The sequence below is a fragment of the Bufo gargarizans genome, chromosome 1 (genome assembly GCF_014858855.1).
Source record: "Bufo gargarizans isolate SCDJY-AF-19 chromosome 1, ASM1485885v1, whole genome shotgun sequence".
NCBI lineage: Eukaryota > Metazoa > Chordata > Amphibia > Anura > Bufonidae > Bufo > Bufo gargarizans.
The window spans coordinates 269,431,246-269,452,475 of record NC_058080.1 but is presented as its reverse complement, the minus strand read 5'-3'; the positions used below and the strand labels follow the sequence as shown (position 1 = coordinate 269,452,475).

Here is a 21,230-nt window from a genome sequence, read left to right as displayed (position 1 = left end):
CGTGATGTTTTCCCTGATGAAGAGACCAGGGGCTGGTAGTTTATGGTTTGAATCTTGATGAACATTGCGACTCTTCCGGGCTCCAAGCAATCTTGAAGCTTTGTCTTCTCATTGTCTGTAGCTACTAGAGGCCTGTTCATGCCAGGCAGGTTCCCCCAGAAGTATCTGGCTCAATGAGCAGCCGATAGCGCACTTGCGTCAATCTTGACAGTATTCGTCTCCAGGTGGAAAGAAATTGTTTTTTGGAATGCTTTCTCCATCACAGCTATCGAATAACCAGAAGACTGTCCGATTCTCTCCTGTCTTAAGGAAACACTTAATATTTATTAAATATGTATTATTAAATTGAACCAAAACTTGATTACAATTATGAGTAACTAAAATTAAATTTGCCATTATATTATCCCAATCTTCGTTGGAAATTCCCAGACAATCAATTTGCCAAGCCTTTTGTGCCGAGCCGAGGTGGCTTCCTCATGCTGCTGCCACCTCCACACTTTGTTGTCGTGCAACTCTGTGGCATCTTCATGCTGTTGCCACTTCCACAATCTCTCGTCATTGTGCAACTCTGTGGCCTCCTCTTGCTGCTGAGACCTCCACAATTTCTCGTTGTCGTGCCATTCTGTAGCCTCTTCATGCTGCTGACACCTCCACACTTTGTTGTCTTGCCACTCTGTGGCCTCTTCATGCTGTTGCTACCTCCACAATCTCTCATTGTGCAACTCTGTGACCTCCTCTTGCTGCTGAGACTTCCACAATCTCTTGTCGTATTGCCATTCTGTGGCCTCCTCATGCTGCTGACACCTCCACACTTTGTAGTTGTGCCACTATGTGGCCTCCTCAAGCTGCTAACACCTCCACACTTTGTCATTGTGCCACTCTGTGGACTCTTCATGCTGCTGTCACCTCCACAATCTCTTGTCGTCGTGCTACTCTGTGGCCTCCTCATGCTGCTGACACCTCCACAACCTCTCGTCATCATGCTACTTTGTGACCTTCTCATGCTGCAGCCACCTCCATAGTCTTTTTTCGTTGTGCCACTCTGTGGCCTCCTCATTCTGCCGCAACCTCCAAACTATGTCACCTTGCCACTCTGTGGTCTCCTTATCCTGCTGCCATCTCCACACGTTGTCACCTTGCCACTATGTGGCCTCCTGATGCTGCTGCTACCACTTCCACACTCTGTCATTCTGCCTCTCTGTGGCCTCCTGATGCTGCTCCCATCTACAGACTAGTCGTCGTGCAACTCTGTTGCCTCCTCATGCTGCTTACACCTCCACACTTTGTTGTTGTGCCATTCTGTGGCCTCCTCATGCTTCTGACACCTCCTACCCTCCCGTCGTTGTGCCACTCTCTGGCCTCCTCATTCTGCCGCAACCTCCAAACTATGTCACCTTGCCACTCTGTGGTCTCCTCATGCTGCTGCCATCTCCACACTATGTCACCTTGCCACTCTGTGGCCTCCTGATGCTGCTGCTGCCACTTCCACATTCTGTCATTCTGCCTCTCTGTCGCCTCCTGACGCTGCTGACACCTCCATAATCTCTCATTGTTATGCCACTCTGTGGCCTCCTCATGCTGCCGCAACCTCCAAACTATGTCACCTTGCCACTCTTTGGTATCCTCATGCTGCTTCCATCTCCACACTATGTCACCTTGCCACTCTGTGGCCTCCTGATGCTGCTGCTGCCACTTCCACACTCTGTCAATGTGCCTCTCTGTGGCCTCCTGATGCTGCTACCATCTACAGACTCGTCGTCGTGCAACTCTGTTGCCTCCTCATGCTGCTGACACCTCCACAATCTCTCATCATCTTGCTACTCTATGGCCTCTTCATGCTGCTGACACCTACATAATATCTCATCATTGTGCCACTCTGTGGCCTCCTGATGCTTCTACCACCTACAGACTCTGTCATTGGGGCACTTTGTGGTCTCCTCATGCCGCTTCCACCTCACCACTATGTCATAGGACCACTCTGTGGACTTCTCATGCTGTTCCCACGCTCCCCACTTCATGACTGGGCCACTATTTAGCCTTTTAGGCTTGGCTGACATCATCATTTATTTGACCCTTCTGATCTGTCAGAATGAAGGTAAAATAAGATGCACAACTGATCCTCTCTGTGTAGCAGCTGTAAGGCCTGTATGGTCCCATAAGAATTGGCTAATGATTTGGTAGCCAAAAACAGGAGTGGGTACAAAACACAGAAGACTTGCAAATATTCTGTTCACGTGTCATTTCTGTTTTGGATCCACTCCTGTTTTCTTTGGCATTAGCAATACTGAAGGATTACTGACCAAATGCTGACCGAGTGAAGGCGGATGCTCCACAAACAGGATCATTGTTGATCATGGGGGTCATTGTTCTGACGGATCAGAGGGAGGGCAAAATAATCAGTGACATCAACAGAAACTTACTGCTGACACCCTCTCTACTCTGTCAGAGGGCTCTACTTGTTTAAGCGTTTAATAGAACAGGTTCTGTAGACATCTATATGGAATCAGTTGACAACAGTGTAACAGTGTAACGTTGTATATGCATTCTGTATGGGTACATATTTATTTTTAGTTCAATTTTCTATCCTTTTTCTTTATAATTAACTGCAGCCACTCCTATTCTGCTTGCAGGGTAATAAGTTTTTTTTTTTGTTTGTTTTTTATTCTGCTTGCTTATTGCAGCTTTTGTAAGGAATTGAAACCCAATCACAAATGTATTTCAAAGACCTCAAGAAACATAATAATACCCTACAACTGACTATATAAAGGTCAGCATGACCTTCTCAGTGCTTAAAACACACTCTTTTATGTAAATGTCAAGATGCATGTAGATGCTATGGGTAGATAAAAATAATCGTTTTCAAATTGTAATATAATGTGGCATGCAACCTATCTCTTTAGATATATGCCATACCTCATTCTCGATATTCTTTTCTGTAAAGAAACCACAACTGCTGGCAAGCACTTGGGTGCCTTGCTCCGCAAGTGTCATCACATCCTTAAAGTCAGCAGAAGGAACCTTTTGACTGAACATTATTGAAGCACTGCACAAAAGGAAAACATAAGTTAATTATTGAAATACAGTATATGACAAAGGTATTTTGAGAAAAAGGGTAGAAATCAGACCATGTATTTGCCTTCATACAGTACAGTTGTTCCCATTCATTTATAATGGGTCTATCATAGAAAAGTGCAAAGCAACAAAATTCTAATAGAAAATAAATATGTGAACAAAGATAGATACACACATAGACAAAATTGTTGCTACCCTTCCGTTAAAGAAAAAATAAAAACAAAATGGTCATAAAATAACTTGAAACTGACATAGTAAAATTTTTTGTAAGACTAAATTTCCCTCATTTTAGGGCAGAAAATCCTTTCCGACTCCAATCAGGCAATGAAAATAAATCCCTGGATAAACAACCCATCTCTGGTAACTATAACATGTAATATTATTACACTCCAAAAATACATCCAGGGCCCTCTTGAACTATTTTAGTGAGTTTACCATACACCTCCTCAGGCAGTGAGTTCCATAGTCTCACTGATCTTACCGTAAAGATTCCTCTTCTATGTTTGTGTAGAAACTTTCTTTCCTCTAGACAAAGATGATGTCCCATTGTCACAGTCACAGTCCTGGGGATAAATAGATGATGGGAGAAATCTCTGTACTGCCCCCTGATATATTTATATATTGCTATTAGCTCTCCCCTCAGTCATCTTTTCTATAAACTGAATAATCCTAATTTGGATAATCTTTCTGGGTACTATAGGCCACCTAATCCAGTTATTACTTTAGTTGTAAAGTAGTATGACTATGAGGGTCATTTATTAATACCGGCATTTTAGAAGCCAGACTTAATAACTCTGTGCTCTGACCGTGGATCAGTTTAAGTTAAGAAGAAACACCGTCCTCTACATAACTTCGGCACATCCACCTCCGGTCTAAATCTACGTGAGCTTCTTTACTGGCTTAAATTTAGACCATTTTCTACACCTAAAACAGATGTAGAAAATTATAAATGAGACAGCCCCCTTTTTTCAGACCTGGATTGAACGGGGAAAAGTCACAGATTGTGGCACAAATAATTCTTGAGCCGAATTTGTGCCAGAAATATGTCAAAAATAGGCAAATTTCTGTTAGTAAATGACCCCTTATGTTCTCATCACATGCATCTATGCCATTTTTGATGCAACCGATTATCTTCTTGGCTTTGGCACCAGCTGCCTGACATTGGTTTCTACGGCTTAGTTTGTTTTTCCACTTCAGTGTTACCCAGTGTTTTACCATTTAGTATGTACAGGTGACTTGCGTTATTACTTCCCATGTGCATAACCTTACATTTTTCAGTGCTAAACCTCATCTGCCACTTTTCTGCCCAAGCCTCCAATCTATCCAGACCCCTCTGTAGCAGTATACTGTCCTCTTCCATGTTAATTACTTTACACAGTTTAGTGTCATCTGCAAAAAAAATATTTTTTCTTGTGCAAGCTTTCTACAAGATCATTAATAAAAAAAATATTGGCGAGAATAGGGCTCAATACTGACCCCTGAGGCACCCCACTGGTGATGGCACCCCACTGGTGATGACGACCCAATCTGAGTGTGCACCATTAACCTCATCAAGCAACATTTTTCAAATCTGACATGTGTCAGTTTATGTGGTAATAACTTTGGAACGCTTTTACTTATCCAAGCCATTCTGAGAATGTTTTCTCGAGACACATCATACTTCATGTTAGTGGTGAATTGGAGTTGATACGTTGTACCTTTATGCACCCAAAAAATTAAAGTTGCAGAAAATTTTGAAAAATGTTATATTTTTAAAATTAGAATGTCTAGATTTTTAATACAGATAGGCCTCTTTCACACAGGCATCGCGGGTGATGGCCAGATAGGACGCAAGTGCATCCTTCAGTTTTTCCGCGCGAGTGCAATGCATTTTGCATGCGCGTGATAAAAAACGGAATGTTTGGTACCCAGACTTGAACCCGGACTTCTTTACTGAAGTTCGGGTTTGGGTTCGGTGTTCGTGATGAGCACGGTGATGTAAGCGCAGGTCGTTTTGCAGGTCCTTCAAGAAGAACAAAGAAGAGGATCCCAGCTGCGCGGTCAAGTGGATGGGGTGAGTAATGTTTTTATTATTTTTTAACCCTCAATTGACATTTGACTTTGCATGCTGTTTTAAAGAATGCTATTATTTTCCATTATAACTATGTTATGGGGTCCTGGGTCGCTCATCCCTCGTCTCCTTAGCAACCACCCATGAAAATCACATCCGCACTTGCTTGCGGATGCTATTTGATTTTCACGCAGCCCCATTCATTTCTGAGGGGCATGCGTTGCATGAACAAGGCAGAATATAGAACATGCTGCGATTTTCACGCAACGCACAAATGATGCATGAAAAACATCTCTCATGTACACAGCCCCATTGAAACTAATAGGTCAGGATTCAGTGCGGGTGCAATGTGTTCACCTCACGCATTGCACCTGCTCGGAATACTCGCCCATGTGAAAGTGGCCATAGTGATACCTCATAAAATCTTTATTACTTAACATTCTACATACTGTATATCTTCTTTATTTTTGCATCATTTTGTAAATGTCATTTTTTAGGAAGTTAGAAGGCTTAGAAGTTTAGAAGTTTAGAAGTGTAAAAATGTTTAAGGAAATTGCCAAAACCGACTTTTTTAAGGAGCACAGGGTCATTGGTAGGGTCTGAAAACATCCAGGGCACAAGCCCACTGTACCACGCCCCTATAAAGCCATGTCCCTACCACCGGGGGGGGGGGGGGGGGAAGGTCCTTCACAGTAGTTATTAATAGTTATTAACCCTTTTCAGCAGTCCCCTGTTCACAGTAATGATTAACCCCTTTCAGTGAATGGGGGACTTATGAAAGGGGTTAATAACTACTGTGAAGGGTCTAGCCATCTGGGCAACCCTACAGATCATCCCCCCACCCCCCTTGTACTTGTTTCGCTGATCCGCTACTTGCGGGCTGCGTGGGCATGAGTTCAGTCACTTCGGTGGGCAAGCCTGTCCTGCGGCACGTGATCCCACGAGACCCATGACCTACAGCGGCAGGTCTCACGAAGATCCCGCACCGCAGGACGGGATTGCACACCGAAGTGACTGAATTCATGCCCACACAGCCCGCAAGTAGCGGAACAAGTACAAGGGGGGTGGGGAATAGCCAAATAAAAAAAAATGCTACCAGGCCAGCATAACATTCGGGGCACTGGACAAAACATCAAGCCCCCAAATGTTTTGACCTAACGACGCCCTGAAGGAGCAGTTCAGTTATAAAGTCATTTTGTGAGGCTTACATAGTACAAACAACACATAAATGACTCCATTTTAGAAACTACACCCCTCAAGTTATTCAAAACTGATTTTATAAACTTTGTTAACCCTTTAGGTGTTCCACAGGATTTAAAGCAAACGCTTTGACCCAACAAATTGGAATTTAGAAATGCATGGCTGCAAAAATGAAAGATTAACATTTACAATGCTGCCCATAATTATTCATACCCCTGGCAAATTTTGACTTAAAGTTACTTTTATTCAACCAGCAAGTAATTTTTCGACGGGAAATGACATAGGTGTCTCCCAAAAGATAATAAGACAATGTACAAGAGGCATTATTGTGGAAAAAAAAAAACATTTCTTAGCTTTTATTTACTTTTGAGCAAAAAGTGTCCAGTCCAAAATTATTCATACCCTTTTCAATAATCAATAGAAAAGCCTTTATTGGCTATTACAGCAACCAAACGCTTCCTTAAATTGCAGACCAGCTTTTTGCATTTCTCCACAGGCATTTTTGCCCATTCATCTTTAGCAATGAGCTCCAAATCTTTCAGGTTGGAGGGTCTTCTTGCCATCACCCTGATCTTTAGCTACCTCCACAGATTCTCAATTGGATTCAAGTCTGGACTCTGGCTGGGCCACTCCAAAACTTTAATGTTGTTGTCTGCTAACCATTTCTTCACCACTTTTGCTGTGTGTTTTGGGTCATTGTCATGCTGAAATGTCCACTGGTGCCCAAGGCCAAGTTTCTCAGCAGACTGCCTGATGTTGGCGTTGAGAATCTTCACGTATTGCTCTTTTTTCATGGTTCCCTGGTCCATTGGCTGAAAAACACCCCCAAAGCATTAGGATCCCACCACCATGTTTGACAGTGGGGATGGTGTTCTTTGGGCTGAAGGCTTCTCCTTTTTTACTCCAAATAAAGGAAACATCAATGTGACCAAACAATTCAATTTTTGACCATAACACAGAAGACCAGAAGTCTTCTTATTTATCCAGATGAGCTTTTGCAAAGGCCAAGCGAGCTTTTGCATGGCTTATCTGAAGAAGTGGTGTCCTCCTTGGTCTGCATTGTGCAGTGTCCGTTGGATTGTCTGCCTTCAGACATTGCCACCAGCAGAGCCCAAATTCACCAGGATCGCCTTGGTGCTGATCCTTTGATTCTTTTTCACCTCTCTAACTATCCTCCTGGTCAACACAGGTGTCACTTTTGGCTTCCAACCATTTTCTACAGTGCGGAACATCTTGTATTTTTTGCTCAAATGTAAATAAAAGCTGAGAAATGTTTTTTTTCCCCCCACAATAATGTCTCTTGTACATCGTCTTATTATCTCTATGTCACTTCCCGTCAAAAATTACTTGCTGGTTGAATAAAAGTAACTAAGTAAAAATTTGCCTGGGGTATGAATAATTATGGGCAGCACTGTATTTCGAATATAATGTTGCTTTAGCCCCAAATAGTTTATTTTCACAAGGGGTAACAGGATAAAATGCACCCCACAATTATAATTTTTTTCCTTAATACAGCAACACCATATATCTGGTCGTAAGCCGCTGTTTGGGGTCACGGCAATTTTTGAATATTTAATTTGCTGAAATTGTTTTAGGGGCCATAACATTTTTATTTTGTTCACCAATGTAGCTGTGTGAGAGCTTGTTTTTTGCAGGACGAACTGTAGTTTTTATTAGTAACAGTTTGGGGTGCATATGATCACTTCTTATACCTTTTTTTGTGGAGGTGAAGTGGGTAAAAATGTCAATTGTGTCAATGTTTTTTTATTTTTTATGGGGTTTCTCTTGCAGTAAATGCTATATGATAATTTTATTCTGGGGGTTGATACTGTTATGGCAATACCAAATTTATATTTTTTTATGTTTTACAACTTTTTCAGCAAAGAGGTGGGATGCCACCAGAGAGCTGGAATCCCGAATTATTCAAACTAATCTGTGAAATTGATACAGTGTTTCTATAATGAAATATTGACTTTGTGGATCGATACAACACCTGTAACTCACAGCCAATAATCGAACTGGAACCACGTCCTGGTATCTGGGAAAATTATACAAATGCATTATAACATATCTAATGGCGATTATTAATGCCGAATAATTGTTGATCACCCAATCGAGTATTATGAATTGCGGTTATTGAATTTTTGTGGTTATCGAATATATGGTGATGGTCTGATCGACACCCAGCCTGAACGGTCACCTGTATTCGATGACCTGACTACATTTGCTGTTGGGCGCATAGGTTCAACGAATACCCTATTCCTCAGCCTTTAAAATTATAATCGTCATTGTTTTAATGGTTTTATTATGTATTTCTAGTACAATTTACGTATCTTGTATGTTGATTTTAGATGTCTGATTTTTATTTAGTTGTGTCCTGCAGAATATTTGATATTAATAAAAATAAATGTTTGAGCAGTCCATATCTTCCTTAATTATCTTTTTGTATTAATTTTTTGGTGTGTGGAGTTCACACCGAGATATAGAGCACCATCCCATCCCCATTGATTAGTAGAGCCACCCCATTCTGCCAATATAATATTTTTATAGATCACGTCATTACGGACACAGCGATACCAATTATGTGTAGTTTTTTATTTTCTATTTTCATTTTTTTATTACATAAATGAATGGATATGAGAAAAGGTAATTTACATTTCATTTTTTTTTTTCACTTTTTTTTCTTACTTTACACTTATACTAAGGGTGATCTGACCCTCAGGGTCTGATCATCCTTAGGTACATGACAGCCTAGACAACTTCGTAAGGCGTCCAGTTGCCATGGCACCCACTGGGCTGCTGCCATTGCAGCAGTAGCGTCCGGATGGAAGAGAGACGGAGCTCCCTCCCTCTCAACCCCATGGATGCCGCCACCGGCTACTGATCACAACATCTATAGGGTTAAATGGCTGAGAACCAGCACCGATTTTGGCCGTAGCAGCAGAGTGTCAGCCTTAAGTTACAACTGCCATTCTCTGCTGATGGCGGCGGCTCAAGAACGGATCACAGCCGGCACAGAGGAGCAGGGGGCATTGGGGGGGGGGGGAGTGAAGTGGTGGCATCGTGTGACATGAACAGGGGCACCGAGGATCACTAAATCACTGGGGGCACAGTGGGGGTCATGGCAGCACACAGGTGGTCATTGCTGATTTCAGGCTGTGATCTCCAGCATGGAGATCACAGCCTGAAACCAACATATTCACTCTGAAATGCTCCGATTTGTTAGTCTGCAGAGACTAACCAATCAGATCACTTGCCAGGGACTACTCTGATTGGTCCCTTGCCGGATTCCCTGGTGTCTCTGCTCTCTGGGAGAGTGGAGACTCTGGGGCTGTGACACTTTACAGTGTCACATCCCAGTAAGCAGTTTGGACGTGACTGTATGTCCAAACGTGCTAAATTACTTGTGATTTGGACGTAGAGTTATGTGCAAATGCAAGAAGGGGTTAATAACCAACCTTTGTTTTCTATTACTGAGCCATTTACTTACCAACATACAGACATTTTCTCCAAGCCCAAGCACTCTCATTTTATATACTAACCTTTTATGTGTCACAGAATAAAATGCTTTGGATAAGTCAAAATATATGACATCCATTGACTCACCCCAGTCCAGTCTAGAACTTACCTCCTCATAGAAACTGATTAAATTAGTTTGACAAAAGTCATAATAAATAATTACTGAAAATCAGATATTGCTTTTGAATTGTGGTTCAACAGAATAATAAAAAAATCAAATAATAATAATAAAACTGGTATCCCTAGAAAAGATTGAAAATAATTTAACCATAGGGACATGTTAAACTAAGGTGTGTCATCTAATTAGTAGTGTTGAGCGAGCATGCTAGGCTGAACTGCTCTTCGGCTCGAGCAGCGCTATGCTCCACACATCCAACTGCTCGGCCGAATACTGCGGGTGCTCAAGTACAATTTAATACAACGAAAGTCAATTGGAAAGCCAAGCATCAAACCAGGCACTCCCTGCTCTGAAGAAGAGAGAGTGTCTGGTTCACAAAAAGAGGTTAGAAATTGATGGAAACCCCATCAAAATGGTTTGGAAAGAGCATTAAGAGGATAGCTGGATGCATCTTGGACTCCTATTATCTACGACATACAATTTACAACCACACAACGGCAATATGCCAAATGCCAGGTATATGCAAGCCATCAATCTATCCATGAGACAGATGACAGGCTTAGTCAGCATACCTTACAATGGCAGCCTTGTGCACTATGAGACATTCCAAACCAGCTCTCATCTGACTGAGAGCCTGTAAGCCTCAAAGTTACTTCAGATCTGTTGGATGGCTTGGGTGGACCTGCGCACCTAGATCAATATCATTAGGGAGACAAAAAGTTTTCTTTTTTTTTGTAAATCTCTTTTTATTGTTTCAATGCTTACAAGTACAAAAAATTGCATCATTTCTTATTCTGTAAAGTATAAAATGAGTGAACAGTGATGTGAATTTCACGTACCGGCAGGACAGGTAGTGGATCCTCTGGACCAGAGAGGCGATGGCGCGGGTTGTACTAAAGGACCGGTTCTAAGCAGTTACTGGTCTTCACCAGAGCCCGCCGCAAGGCGGGATGGATTTGCTGCGGCGGTAACTACCAGGTCGTGACCCCTAGTAACAACTCGACCTCTCTGGCAGCTGATAAGGCGTGGTACACAGGGAGAAGGCAAGAGCGTAGTCGGACGTAGCAGAGGTCAGGGCAGGCGGCAAAGGTTCTAAGGCGAGTAGACGGTAGCAACGGGTTCGGCAACAGGCAAGGCAAACAAACACTGTGGAACGCTTTCTCTGAGGCACAAGGCACAAAGATCCGGCAGGAAGCTGTGGGAGGAGAAGGTATAAATGGGCAGTGCACAGGTGCAGCCTAATTAAGTCAGCACTGCCTCTCACAAACCTTAACCCTTAATATCCCTTTTGGACCAGGCACCAATCACTGGTGCACTGGCCCTTTGAATCTAAGAGTCCCGGCGCACGCGCGCCCTAGAGAGCGAGGACGCACACGCCGAGACACTGGAGTGCTGCCTGGGGGCATACGCTGTGAGCGCTCCGCGGCCAGCAGGGGACCCGGAGCGCTCAGCGTAACAGTACCCCCCCCTTTGGTCTCCCTCTCTTTTTGGTACCGAAGAACTTGCGGATGAGACTGCGGTCCAGGATGTTCTCCTCCGGCTCCCATGACCTCTCCTCAGGACCGCAGCCCTCCCAGTCGACCAAAAAATATCTTTTTCCCCGGGAGATCTTGGTCGCCAAGATCTCCTTGACAGAGAATATATCGGAGGTACCGGCGACAGGGGTGGGAGAAACAAGCTTGGGAGAAAAACGGTTAAAGACAGCAGGTTTAAGAAGGGAGACATGGAAGGAGTTATGGATTCGGAGGGAGGGAGGAAGATGGAGCTGATAAGAAACTTGATTGATACGACTCTTGATTTTATAGGGTCCCAAGAAACGAGGGCCCAACTTGTAACTTGGGACCCTAAATCGGATGTACCTAGAGGAGAGCCACACCTTGTCACCCGGGCGAAATTCCGGAGGAGATCTGCGTCTCTTGTCAGCTTGAACCTTCATACGGGCGGAAGCCTTGAGGAGAGCAGCGTGGGTTTCTCGCCAGATGGAGGAAAAATCCTGTACAAGACTGTCCACGGCAGGTACAGAAGAAGGAGTGGGAGACTGCGGCAGAGGTGGAAGAGGATGACGGCCAAAAACGACAAAGAAAGGAGACTTGTTAGAGGCAGAGGATTGTTTGTAGTTGTAGGAGAACTCCGCCCAGGGAAGTAGATCAGCCCAGTCGTCATGGCGTGAGGATACAAAGTGACGCAGATAGTCACCCAAAATTTGGTTCACCCGTTCTACTTGGCCGTTAGACTGAGGATGGTACGAAGAAGAAAAGTCCAATTTGATCCCGAGCTGAGCACATAGAGCCCTCCAGAATTTGGAGACGAATTGTACCCCACGATCCGAGACAATATGTTTGGGAAGGCCATGGAGACGGAAGATGTGTTGGAAAAATTGTTTGGCCAACATGGGTGCAGAGGGTAGACCGGGCAGGGGTACAAAGTGAGCCATCTTGGAAAAGCGATCCACCACGACCCAAATAACGGACTTGCCATGGGAGGAGGGAAGATCTGTAATAAAGTCCATGGCGATGTGAGACCAGGGAACTTCAGGAATGGGTAGAGGCAAGAGGAGACCCGCTGGTTTCTGGCGAGGCGATTTATCCCGGGCGCAAATCATACAGGCCTGGACGAAGTCCGAGACATCTTTCTCTAGAGAAGACCACCAGTACCTTTGGGAGATTAGTTGGAGAGACTTTTGCACCCCTGGATGACCGGCAAAAGGGGAGGCATGGCCCCACTTGAGAATTCGCAGCCGCTGACGTGGGGGTACGTAGGATTTGCCAGGAGGAAGAAGGCGCAGGTCCACGGGAGCGACTGTTATAAGGCGTTCTGGAGGGATAATATATCGAGGTGTTAACTCGTCGCCCACCACATCAGAGGAGCGAGACAGAGCATCTGCCCTAATGTTCTTACAAGCTGGACGGAAATGGATCTCAAAATTAAAGCGGGCGAAGAACAGAGACCAACGAGTCTGACGGGGATTTAATCTCTGAGCAGACTGGAGATAAGCCAGGTTCTTGTGGTCCGTGAAGATGTACACAGGATGTGTGGCGCCCTCGAGTAAATGTCTCCATTCCTCCAGTGCCAATTTAATAGCCAGCAGTTCCCTGTCCCCAATGGAGTAATTTCTCTCTGCGGAAGAGAATGTTTTAGAAAAGAAGCCACAAGTAGAAGTCTTGCCCCGGGAAGACTTCTGGGTGAGGACAGCTCCGGCTCCCACCGAGGAGGCATCCACTTCAAGAGAGAAAGGCTTGGTGGAATCTGGTCTAGAGAGAACGGGTGCAGAGGCAAAGGCGCATTTCAGGGACTGGAAGGCTTCCTCGGCTTGGGAAGGCCAGGATTTGGGGTTAGCTCCTTTTCTTGTGAGGGCCACGATAGGAGCTACCAGAGTGGAATAGTGAGGGATGAATTGCCTGTAGTAATTCGCAAAGCCCAGAAATCTTTGTATGGCTCGGAGACCAGAGGGGCGTGGCCAATCCAGAACCGCTGAGAGCTTGGCTGGGTCCATTTGAAGTCCTTGGGCTGAGATAATGTATCCCAGGAAAGGCAGGGAGGTCCGTTCAAAAAGACATTTTTCAAGTTTAGCGTACAGGCGATTTCTCCTAAGACGAGTAAGAACTTGTTGCACATGGACCCTGTGTTGATCCAAATTGGAGGAAAAGATCAGGATATCATCCAGGTATACGACCACGCAGGTGTAAAGTAAGTCCCTGAAAATATCATTGACAAATTCCTGGAAGACAGCAGGTGCATTGCAGAGGCCGAAGGGCATCACCAAATACTCAAAATGGCCATCCCTTGTGTTAAAGGCGGTCTTCCATTCGTCTCCTTCCCGGATACGGATCAGATTATAGGCCCCTCGAAGGTCCAATTTTGTGAAGATCTTAGCCCCTCGGAGACGATCAAATAGCTCGGAGATTAGAGGCAGAGGGTAACGGTTCTTGATGGTAATTTTATTAAGACCTCTGTAGTCAATGCAGGGGCGGAGAGAGCCGTCTTTTTTTGTCACGAAGAAAAAACCGGCCCCAGCAGGAGAAGAAGATTTTCTTATGAATCCTCTCTGTAGGTTCTCACGTATATAGTCAGACATGGCAAGAGTCTCAGGAGGTGAGAGAGGATAAATTCTGCCCCGAGGTGGAGTAGAACCGGGTATCAGGTCGATCGGGCAACCATAGGATCGGTGAGGAGGAAGGACCTCAGCTTGTTTCTTGCAGAAGACATCCGCGAAGGAATGGTATGGCTTGGGCAGCCCAGAAGGCGGAGAAACCTGCGGGTTCTGTTTGACCAGAGCAGGCTTGAGACAGCGGTCCGAACAGGAGGAACCCCAATGCAGGATCTCACCGGTGGACCAATTCAGGACAGGACTATGACGTTGAAGCCACGGCAGACCCAGGAGGAGTTTGGAGGAACAGAAGGGAAGGACAAAGAACTCTATAGTCTCGGTATGAAATATTCCGATGTCCATCTGCAGAGGCTGGGTACGGAACTGTACGGTGGCAGAGAGTCTCTCACCGTTAACAGTAGAGATGAAAAACGGCTTGGGTAGACGGATTACTGGAATACGGTACTTATCAACCAAGGAGGCGTGAATGAAGTTGCCAGCTGAACCGGAATCCAAGAAGGCGGCTGCAGAGAAAGAGGACTTGGAAGAGATGATCAACTGCACGGGTATGATGAGACGTGGAGAGGAAGAATCCACACCTAGCAACGCCTCTCCCATGTTTACTAGGTGCGAGCGTTTCCCGAACGCGGTGGGCGGAGAGGACAATCTCTAAGGAAGTGCTCGGTACAGGCACAGTACAGACACAGGTTCTCGTTTCTGCGGCGGCTTCGTTCTTGCGGAGTCAGGCGTGACCGATCCACCTGCATGGCTTCCACGGCGGAAAGCCCAGTAGCGGGTTGAGGTGGACGCAGAAAAACGGGAGCCAGACGAGGAAAGCGTCTAGGACGAGCTTTTTCCTTTTCAAGGAGGAGTTCCTCTTGTCTTTCGGCGAAACGTTTGTCTATCCTAGTGGCCAGCAAGATGAGGTCACTAAGAGTGGAAGGAAGCTGACGTGCAGCCAGAACGTCCTTTACTTCACTATTAAGTCCCTTCTTGAAGGTGGCGCAAAGGGCTTCATTGTTCCAGTTCAGCTCAGAGGCCAGGGTGCGGAACTGAATGGCATAGTCACCCACGGAAGAACCTCCTTGGGTCAAATTTAGTAAGACAGTCTCTGCGGAGGTAACCCGGGCAGGCTCCTCAAAAACATTCCGGAACTCTAGGCAGAAGCTCTGGACGGAAGCGGTGGCAGGATCTGCGCGGTCCCATAGTGGTGTAGCCCAGGCCAGGGCCTTCCCGGACAGCAAACTGAGAATAAAGGCTACCATGGCTCGCTCAGAAGGAAACTGGTCGGACAGAAGCTCGAGGTGGAGAGAGCACTGCGACAAGAACCCACGGCACTGCTTAGGATCTCCGTCATATTTGTCTGGTAGGGACAAACGGATTCTGGAACCGGTGGCAACTGCAGGCGGAGGTGACGCAGCAGGAGCAGACGGAGGAGCTGGCTGTTGCTGAGAAGGCAGGAGCTGCTGCAACATGGCGGTCAGCTGGGCCAGCTGTTGACCCTGCTGGGCCACAATAGTGGTGAGGTCCGCTAGGCTTGGCAGGGGAACGTCAGCGGGATCCATGGCCGGATCTTACTGTCACGTACCGGCAGGACAGGTAGTGGATCCTCTGGACCAGAGAGGCGATGGCGCGGGTTGTACTAAAGGACCGGTTCTAAGCAGTTACTGGTCTTCACCAGAGCCCGCCGCAAGGCGGGATGGATTTGCTGCGGCGGTAACTACCAGGTCGTGACCCCTAGTAACAACTCGACCTCTCTGGCAGCTAATAAGGCGTGGTACACAGGGAGAAGGCAAGAGCGTAGTCGGACGTAGCAGATGTCAGGGCAGGCGGCAAAGGTTCTAAGGCGAGTAGACGGTAGCAACGGGTTCGGCAACAGGCAAGGCAAACAAACACTGTGAAACGCTTTCTCTGAGGCACAAGGCACAAAGATCCGGCAGGAAGCTGTGGGAGGAGAAGGTATAAATGGGCAGTGCACAGGTGCAGCCTAATTAAGTCAGCACTGCCTCTCACAAACCTTAACCCTTAATATCCCTTTTGGACCAGGCACCAATCACTGGTGCACTGGCCCTTTGAATCTAAGAGTCCCGGCGCACGCGCGCCCTAGAGAGCGAGGACGCACACGCCGAGACACTGGAGTGCTGCCTGGGGGCATACGCTGTGAGCGCTCCGCGGCCAGCAGGGGACCCGGAGCGCTCAGCGTAACCGTGAATTACAGTGCGAAATTGAGTACACTCATAAGCATATTTCTGTCAAAATACCCAGACAGTATACAAATTCAACAACAAGTAGGGGTACCAGGGGGGGAATAATGTAAAATAATACACAAAAGGTAGGAGAAAATGATAATAAGGGAAGTGAACAAGTAGGCTCTTTAATTGCTTGAGATTCATGAACCCTTCAAGGGTGGAGCATAAGATAAAGTAGATAAGGTACATAGAATACTGTTAATATAGAATATGTGATAGTCTCTCATATGTAATGGTTGAGCATAGATCCCTCAGACTCATTCTTGAACAGGTGTGGGGTTAACGCAGTATACCCCTCTAGAGAAAGCATATTTTTCCAGGAGAATCAGTGAAATCTTTGAAGAGTTAAATGCCAGATAAAATCAGGTTCCCACTTGGTCTAGAACCTCGGAGTCCCTGACAACCTGAGACCTTTTCCAGGGAAACCACATTTCCAGATAACTGAGCCTATTACCATGAATCCATCCCACCATCTCCTCCATTCTATGAAGTTGGTGCATTTTGTTAAACCACATTTTCAAATCTGGTGGAGAAGGATCTCTCCATTTTGTTGGAATGAGCAGTTTTGCTGTAGCAATCATGTTAGTAGGGAGGTCTGCTTTTGATGGTCTGAAATTGGAGGTAGGGATCCACAGCAATACTAGCTCGGGAGTGAGGGTTATAAATGTAGAACATATGGAGTTGATAGTGATTTCAACATCCTTTCAATATTGTGTTATTAAAGGACACGACCACCAAATGTGAATCGTGGATCCTACATCTGATTGACATCTCCAACATTGATTAGTGGGAGAAAGTCCTATGGAAAACAAATACTCAGGAGTTTTGTACCATCTGGTAAGGGTTTTGTAGGAGTTTTCCTGATAACGGACACAAGTGGAGAATCCCTGTGCATGGGAGAGAAAATATGCAGATTCAGTATCAGATAGGCTCTTTCCCAAGTCTTTTTCCCACTGATGTATATAGTATGGTTTAGAGATTGCGAGTTTAGTCAATAAGTTATTGTACGTGACTTCTTCAAGGGTGAAGAGAAAATAGTGAAATTTTCAAGCCATGTGGGATCCAAAAACATAAAATCCAATGCTTTTTCATACTTCCTACATGTGTTTTTGAAATCCCAAATTTGTATTGGAGTAGGAGGCACTCTACCTAACTTATCATGAACGTCCTCTAAAAATGGGAAGTGATTGGTTTCTATCACCTCACCTATCCTGACATTTCCCAAAGAATGCCACCAACTTTTGACTCCCCCTCCCATCTTGTCAAATAGGTAAGGTAGTACATCTAGTGGAGCTATTTTTGATACTTTTCTTCCTTTTGGGGGAGCAACTGGGGAGTTGCAATAGCTGACTAGCATACTTTTGGTCAATACTTTTGGTCAATACTTTTGGTCAATACTTTTGGTCAATTTCCTGGCAGAGAGAGAGCGGGACATCTGGTATCCACAATAAAGCATGTCTGTGCACACCTAGTAAAGTCCTCTCTATATTAAGGAAGGGTGCTTGTATCTTTTCATTTGCTAGGAGCGCCCATCTAGCTAAGTGAATGGCTCTACTATAAAGAACCATGCCAGGCAACGATATACCTCCTTTGTGCTTCCTCTGGGCAAGAAGTGAATAGGCTAATCTGGGTCTTTTGGTTTTCCACAGAAAGGATGTGAATACCCTCCTATATTGAGTAAAGAATGTTGCAGGTATATGTATCGGGAGGGCTTGGAATAAATACAAAAGTTGGGGTAGAACAAACGTGGACAATAGATTTTTCCTACCAAACCAGGACATGTATGGCACTTTTAGGGAGGAAATAAAAGATCTGACCTTAGATAGTAATGGAGTATAGTTAATTTTAAACAACATATTTAAGTCTGCCGGAACATTGACTCCCAGGAACTTGATTGCTGTTGTTGGCCATTTAAACAGGGACGAACGTTTGAGTGAGTCTAGGACCTTATTAGGTATGTTGATCTGTAGGGCTTCCGATTTAGAAAAACTGATCTTAAAATTAGAGACTACACTATATTGGTCAAATAAAGACATAATTATGGGGAGAGCCTCTTCAGGATTGGAGATTATGATTAAAAGGTCGTCTGCAAAGGCTGCAGTCCTGTGGTGGTATTGACCTAGAGAAACACCCTGTATTTTGTCTGATTGTCTAATTTTTAGAAGGAACATTTCTAAACATAAAATAAAGAGGGTAGGTGAGAGTGGGCAGCCTTGCCTAGTCCCATTACTGATGGGAAAGGCATCCGACAGGGCGCCATTCACCATAACCTGAGCCATAGGACAAGAATATAGTGAGAAAATGGCTGAGACAAACATAGGAGGGAAACCAAATTTCATTAAAGTGGCTTTCATAAAGTCCCAGTTTACCCTGTCGAATGCCTTCTCTGCATCAGTTCCCAGTAATAACATGGGTGTGTTTGTGACACGGGCATTATGAATCAAGTGGATCAGTCTCCAGATATTGTGTTTCCCTTCCCTTCCAGGGACAAACCCTACCTGTTCAGGGTCGATAAGTTTGTTTAGCATGGGGGAGATCCTGTACGCCAATAATTTGGACCACCATTTCAAGTCACAGTTGAGCAGGGATATAGGCCTGTAGCTCCAACAGTCCTCCGGGTCCTTCCCTTCTTTGTGTAGGATAGTAATATGTGCCCTCAAGGCCTGGGGAGCCAAAGACATCCCTCCCAGCAGCGAGTTGCAGAGATCTGTGAAGCGAGGAAGCAGGATCTTTCTAAATTCCTTGAAATAAATAATAGGAAACCCGTCAGGGCCCAGGCTCTTCCCTATGGGGATGGAGTTAAGGACTCTTTCTACTTCTTATGGAGAAGGGTTTAAGGAGTAGCTCACGCTCTTCATCTGACAGTGAGGGAGATTTAATGGAAGCCAAAAACTCTTCAATCAGGGAGGTATTTGTTTTTCCAACTGGGTCCGAGTCTACCTTTGATGCAGGGAGGTTGTAAAGTTTTGAATAAAATGACTGGAAGGCTTTGGCTATGAGAGGAGTTGAGGTTACTCTTAGGGTAGGGCCAGGCTTTATCGATGAGACAAAGGTCTTTTCCCTCCTTTTTTTTAATTAAGTGGGACATCATTTTATTCCCCTTATCCCCTTGTTCATATATTCTACTTTTCAGGCACATTAGGGACCTGGCTCCTTTGATATTTAGAAGATCTTTGACTTTACGCCTAAGCGTGACTAAAGCATCCTTGTGGGTCTCAGAATGCGTAAGTTTATGTAATTTTTCTTGTGTTTGAATCTGAGAGAGTAGTGACATCAATTCCTTTTCTTTTTAACATGTGAGCCTAGTGCTATCAATTCTCCTCTTATATAGGCCTTGTGGGCCTCCCAAAGCATTGGGGTAGAGGTATCAGGTGTAGCATTTGTTTTAAAGTAATTTTGCAATTTGTCTCCCAGAGTGTCTACATAGGATTGCGTTTCCAGAAGCGTGGTGTTCAACTTCCACGACCAGGCCTTAAATGGAAGACATTGGAGAGAAAGCAACATCATAACAGGCGCATGATCTGATATCACCAGGTTCTCTATCTCCGCTCCTTTCACGCATATAATGTGTGTGTCTGGCAAGAAAAGATAATCTATCCGACTGTATGAGTTATGGACATGAGAGAAATAGGTGAAATCTGTCTCTGATGGATGAATAGTCCTCCATACATCCACCAGATGCATTTCTGCCAATGTCATCATTAATTTCCCCATTTGTTTCTTGGTGATGGCAGTAGATCTTGGGGTGGTAATATCAAGTGAAACATTGATATCTCCCCCCACAATCAGCATGCCCTCCGAGAATTCCTTAATCTTCTTAAGAGCCCTAGTTAACCAGGTGATCTGACGGGCGTTTGGGGCATACATGTTAGCTATGGTGATTTTGTAATTGAAAATGGTGCCTTGGATAATAAGTTAACGTCCCTCTGGGTCAATAAAAGATTTAACCAGTTGAAAGGGGATAGATGAACTAATAGCAATAGATACGCCCCTGGAGGCTGACGAGTGTGTAGCATGGAGCCATTGTGTATATTTTGAAGTGGAAAGTGAGGGGATGTGACCATGGCGGAAGTGAGTCTCCTGCCACAAAACTATGTCAGCTTTCTGTTTATGTAGCAGATTAAAGATCTGTCGTCTTTTTTGAGGGATATTAAGCCCATTCACATTATGGGACAATACATTCAAATTAGCCATATCCTATGAGAGGAGGTGAGGGTTCTGATCCATCATGAGCCTTGCAATGGTAAAGAACTGGGGATAACCTATTTTTACAGTGAACCATAATAAAGAACCAGGGGTTGACAGTGGTTATTGATACAATCAATAATGAGGGTGGTCGCGTTCCACCCAGACCCACCACGCCATCCCCACCTTGTGCATAGGGAGGGCGGGTCGGGCCAAGTGGAACACCCCACCCCTGCTTGGAAGGGAGGAAAGCCTTTGACATCAAGACTAGCTGCATGTTTGTGAACAACATGGATTACACCTTATCGCACAACGGGTGAAAACATATAGTAAATTAAATAAAATAAAATAAGAACCTAAAAAGGTGAAAAGGCATTATCAAATTCTTTAAACTTCTGCAGACAGAAGTGACATGAAAAAACCATAACAGATATGCACAAAGTTCACCTCCACTATACAGTGGTTGGTTAGTGAACTAGGATGCATTCGTCTGCTAAAGTGGTTAACATCACAATATGAACATATAACCTCAGGTAATATTAGGTTGTCTCCTGACGACCTCCAACAAACGCCTCTGATGATGGAATATAAGGGTGAGTGTAAAGAACTAGTGAGGAAGGTAATTAGAAGAATATAGCCAGTTCCTGGCTGTCCTCAGGTGGTCTTCCTATTCTTTGGAGATTTTGGCTTCTTGACTACCTGCCACGTTGGAATCTCAGGCAGGTCAGGTATGCCCAGGTCTTCTGGTAC

General features: G+C 44.8%; 1 protein-coding gene across 1 annotated transcript in view; it reads right to left on the bottom strand.

Annotated features, from left to right (window-relative positions):
- GC (GC vitamin D binding protein) overlaps positions 1 to 21,230 on the bottom strand; it is a 319,714-nt gene that overhangs the window by 158,214 nt on the left and 140,270 nt on the right. Inside the window, exon 7 of the mRNA XM_044303019.1 lies at positions 2,914 to 3,043. Coding sequence (XP_044158954.1) covers positions 2,914 to 3,043 — 130 coding nt within the window. The remainder of the gene's footprint in view (positions 1 to 2,913; positions 3,044 to 21,230) is intronic.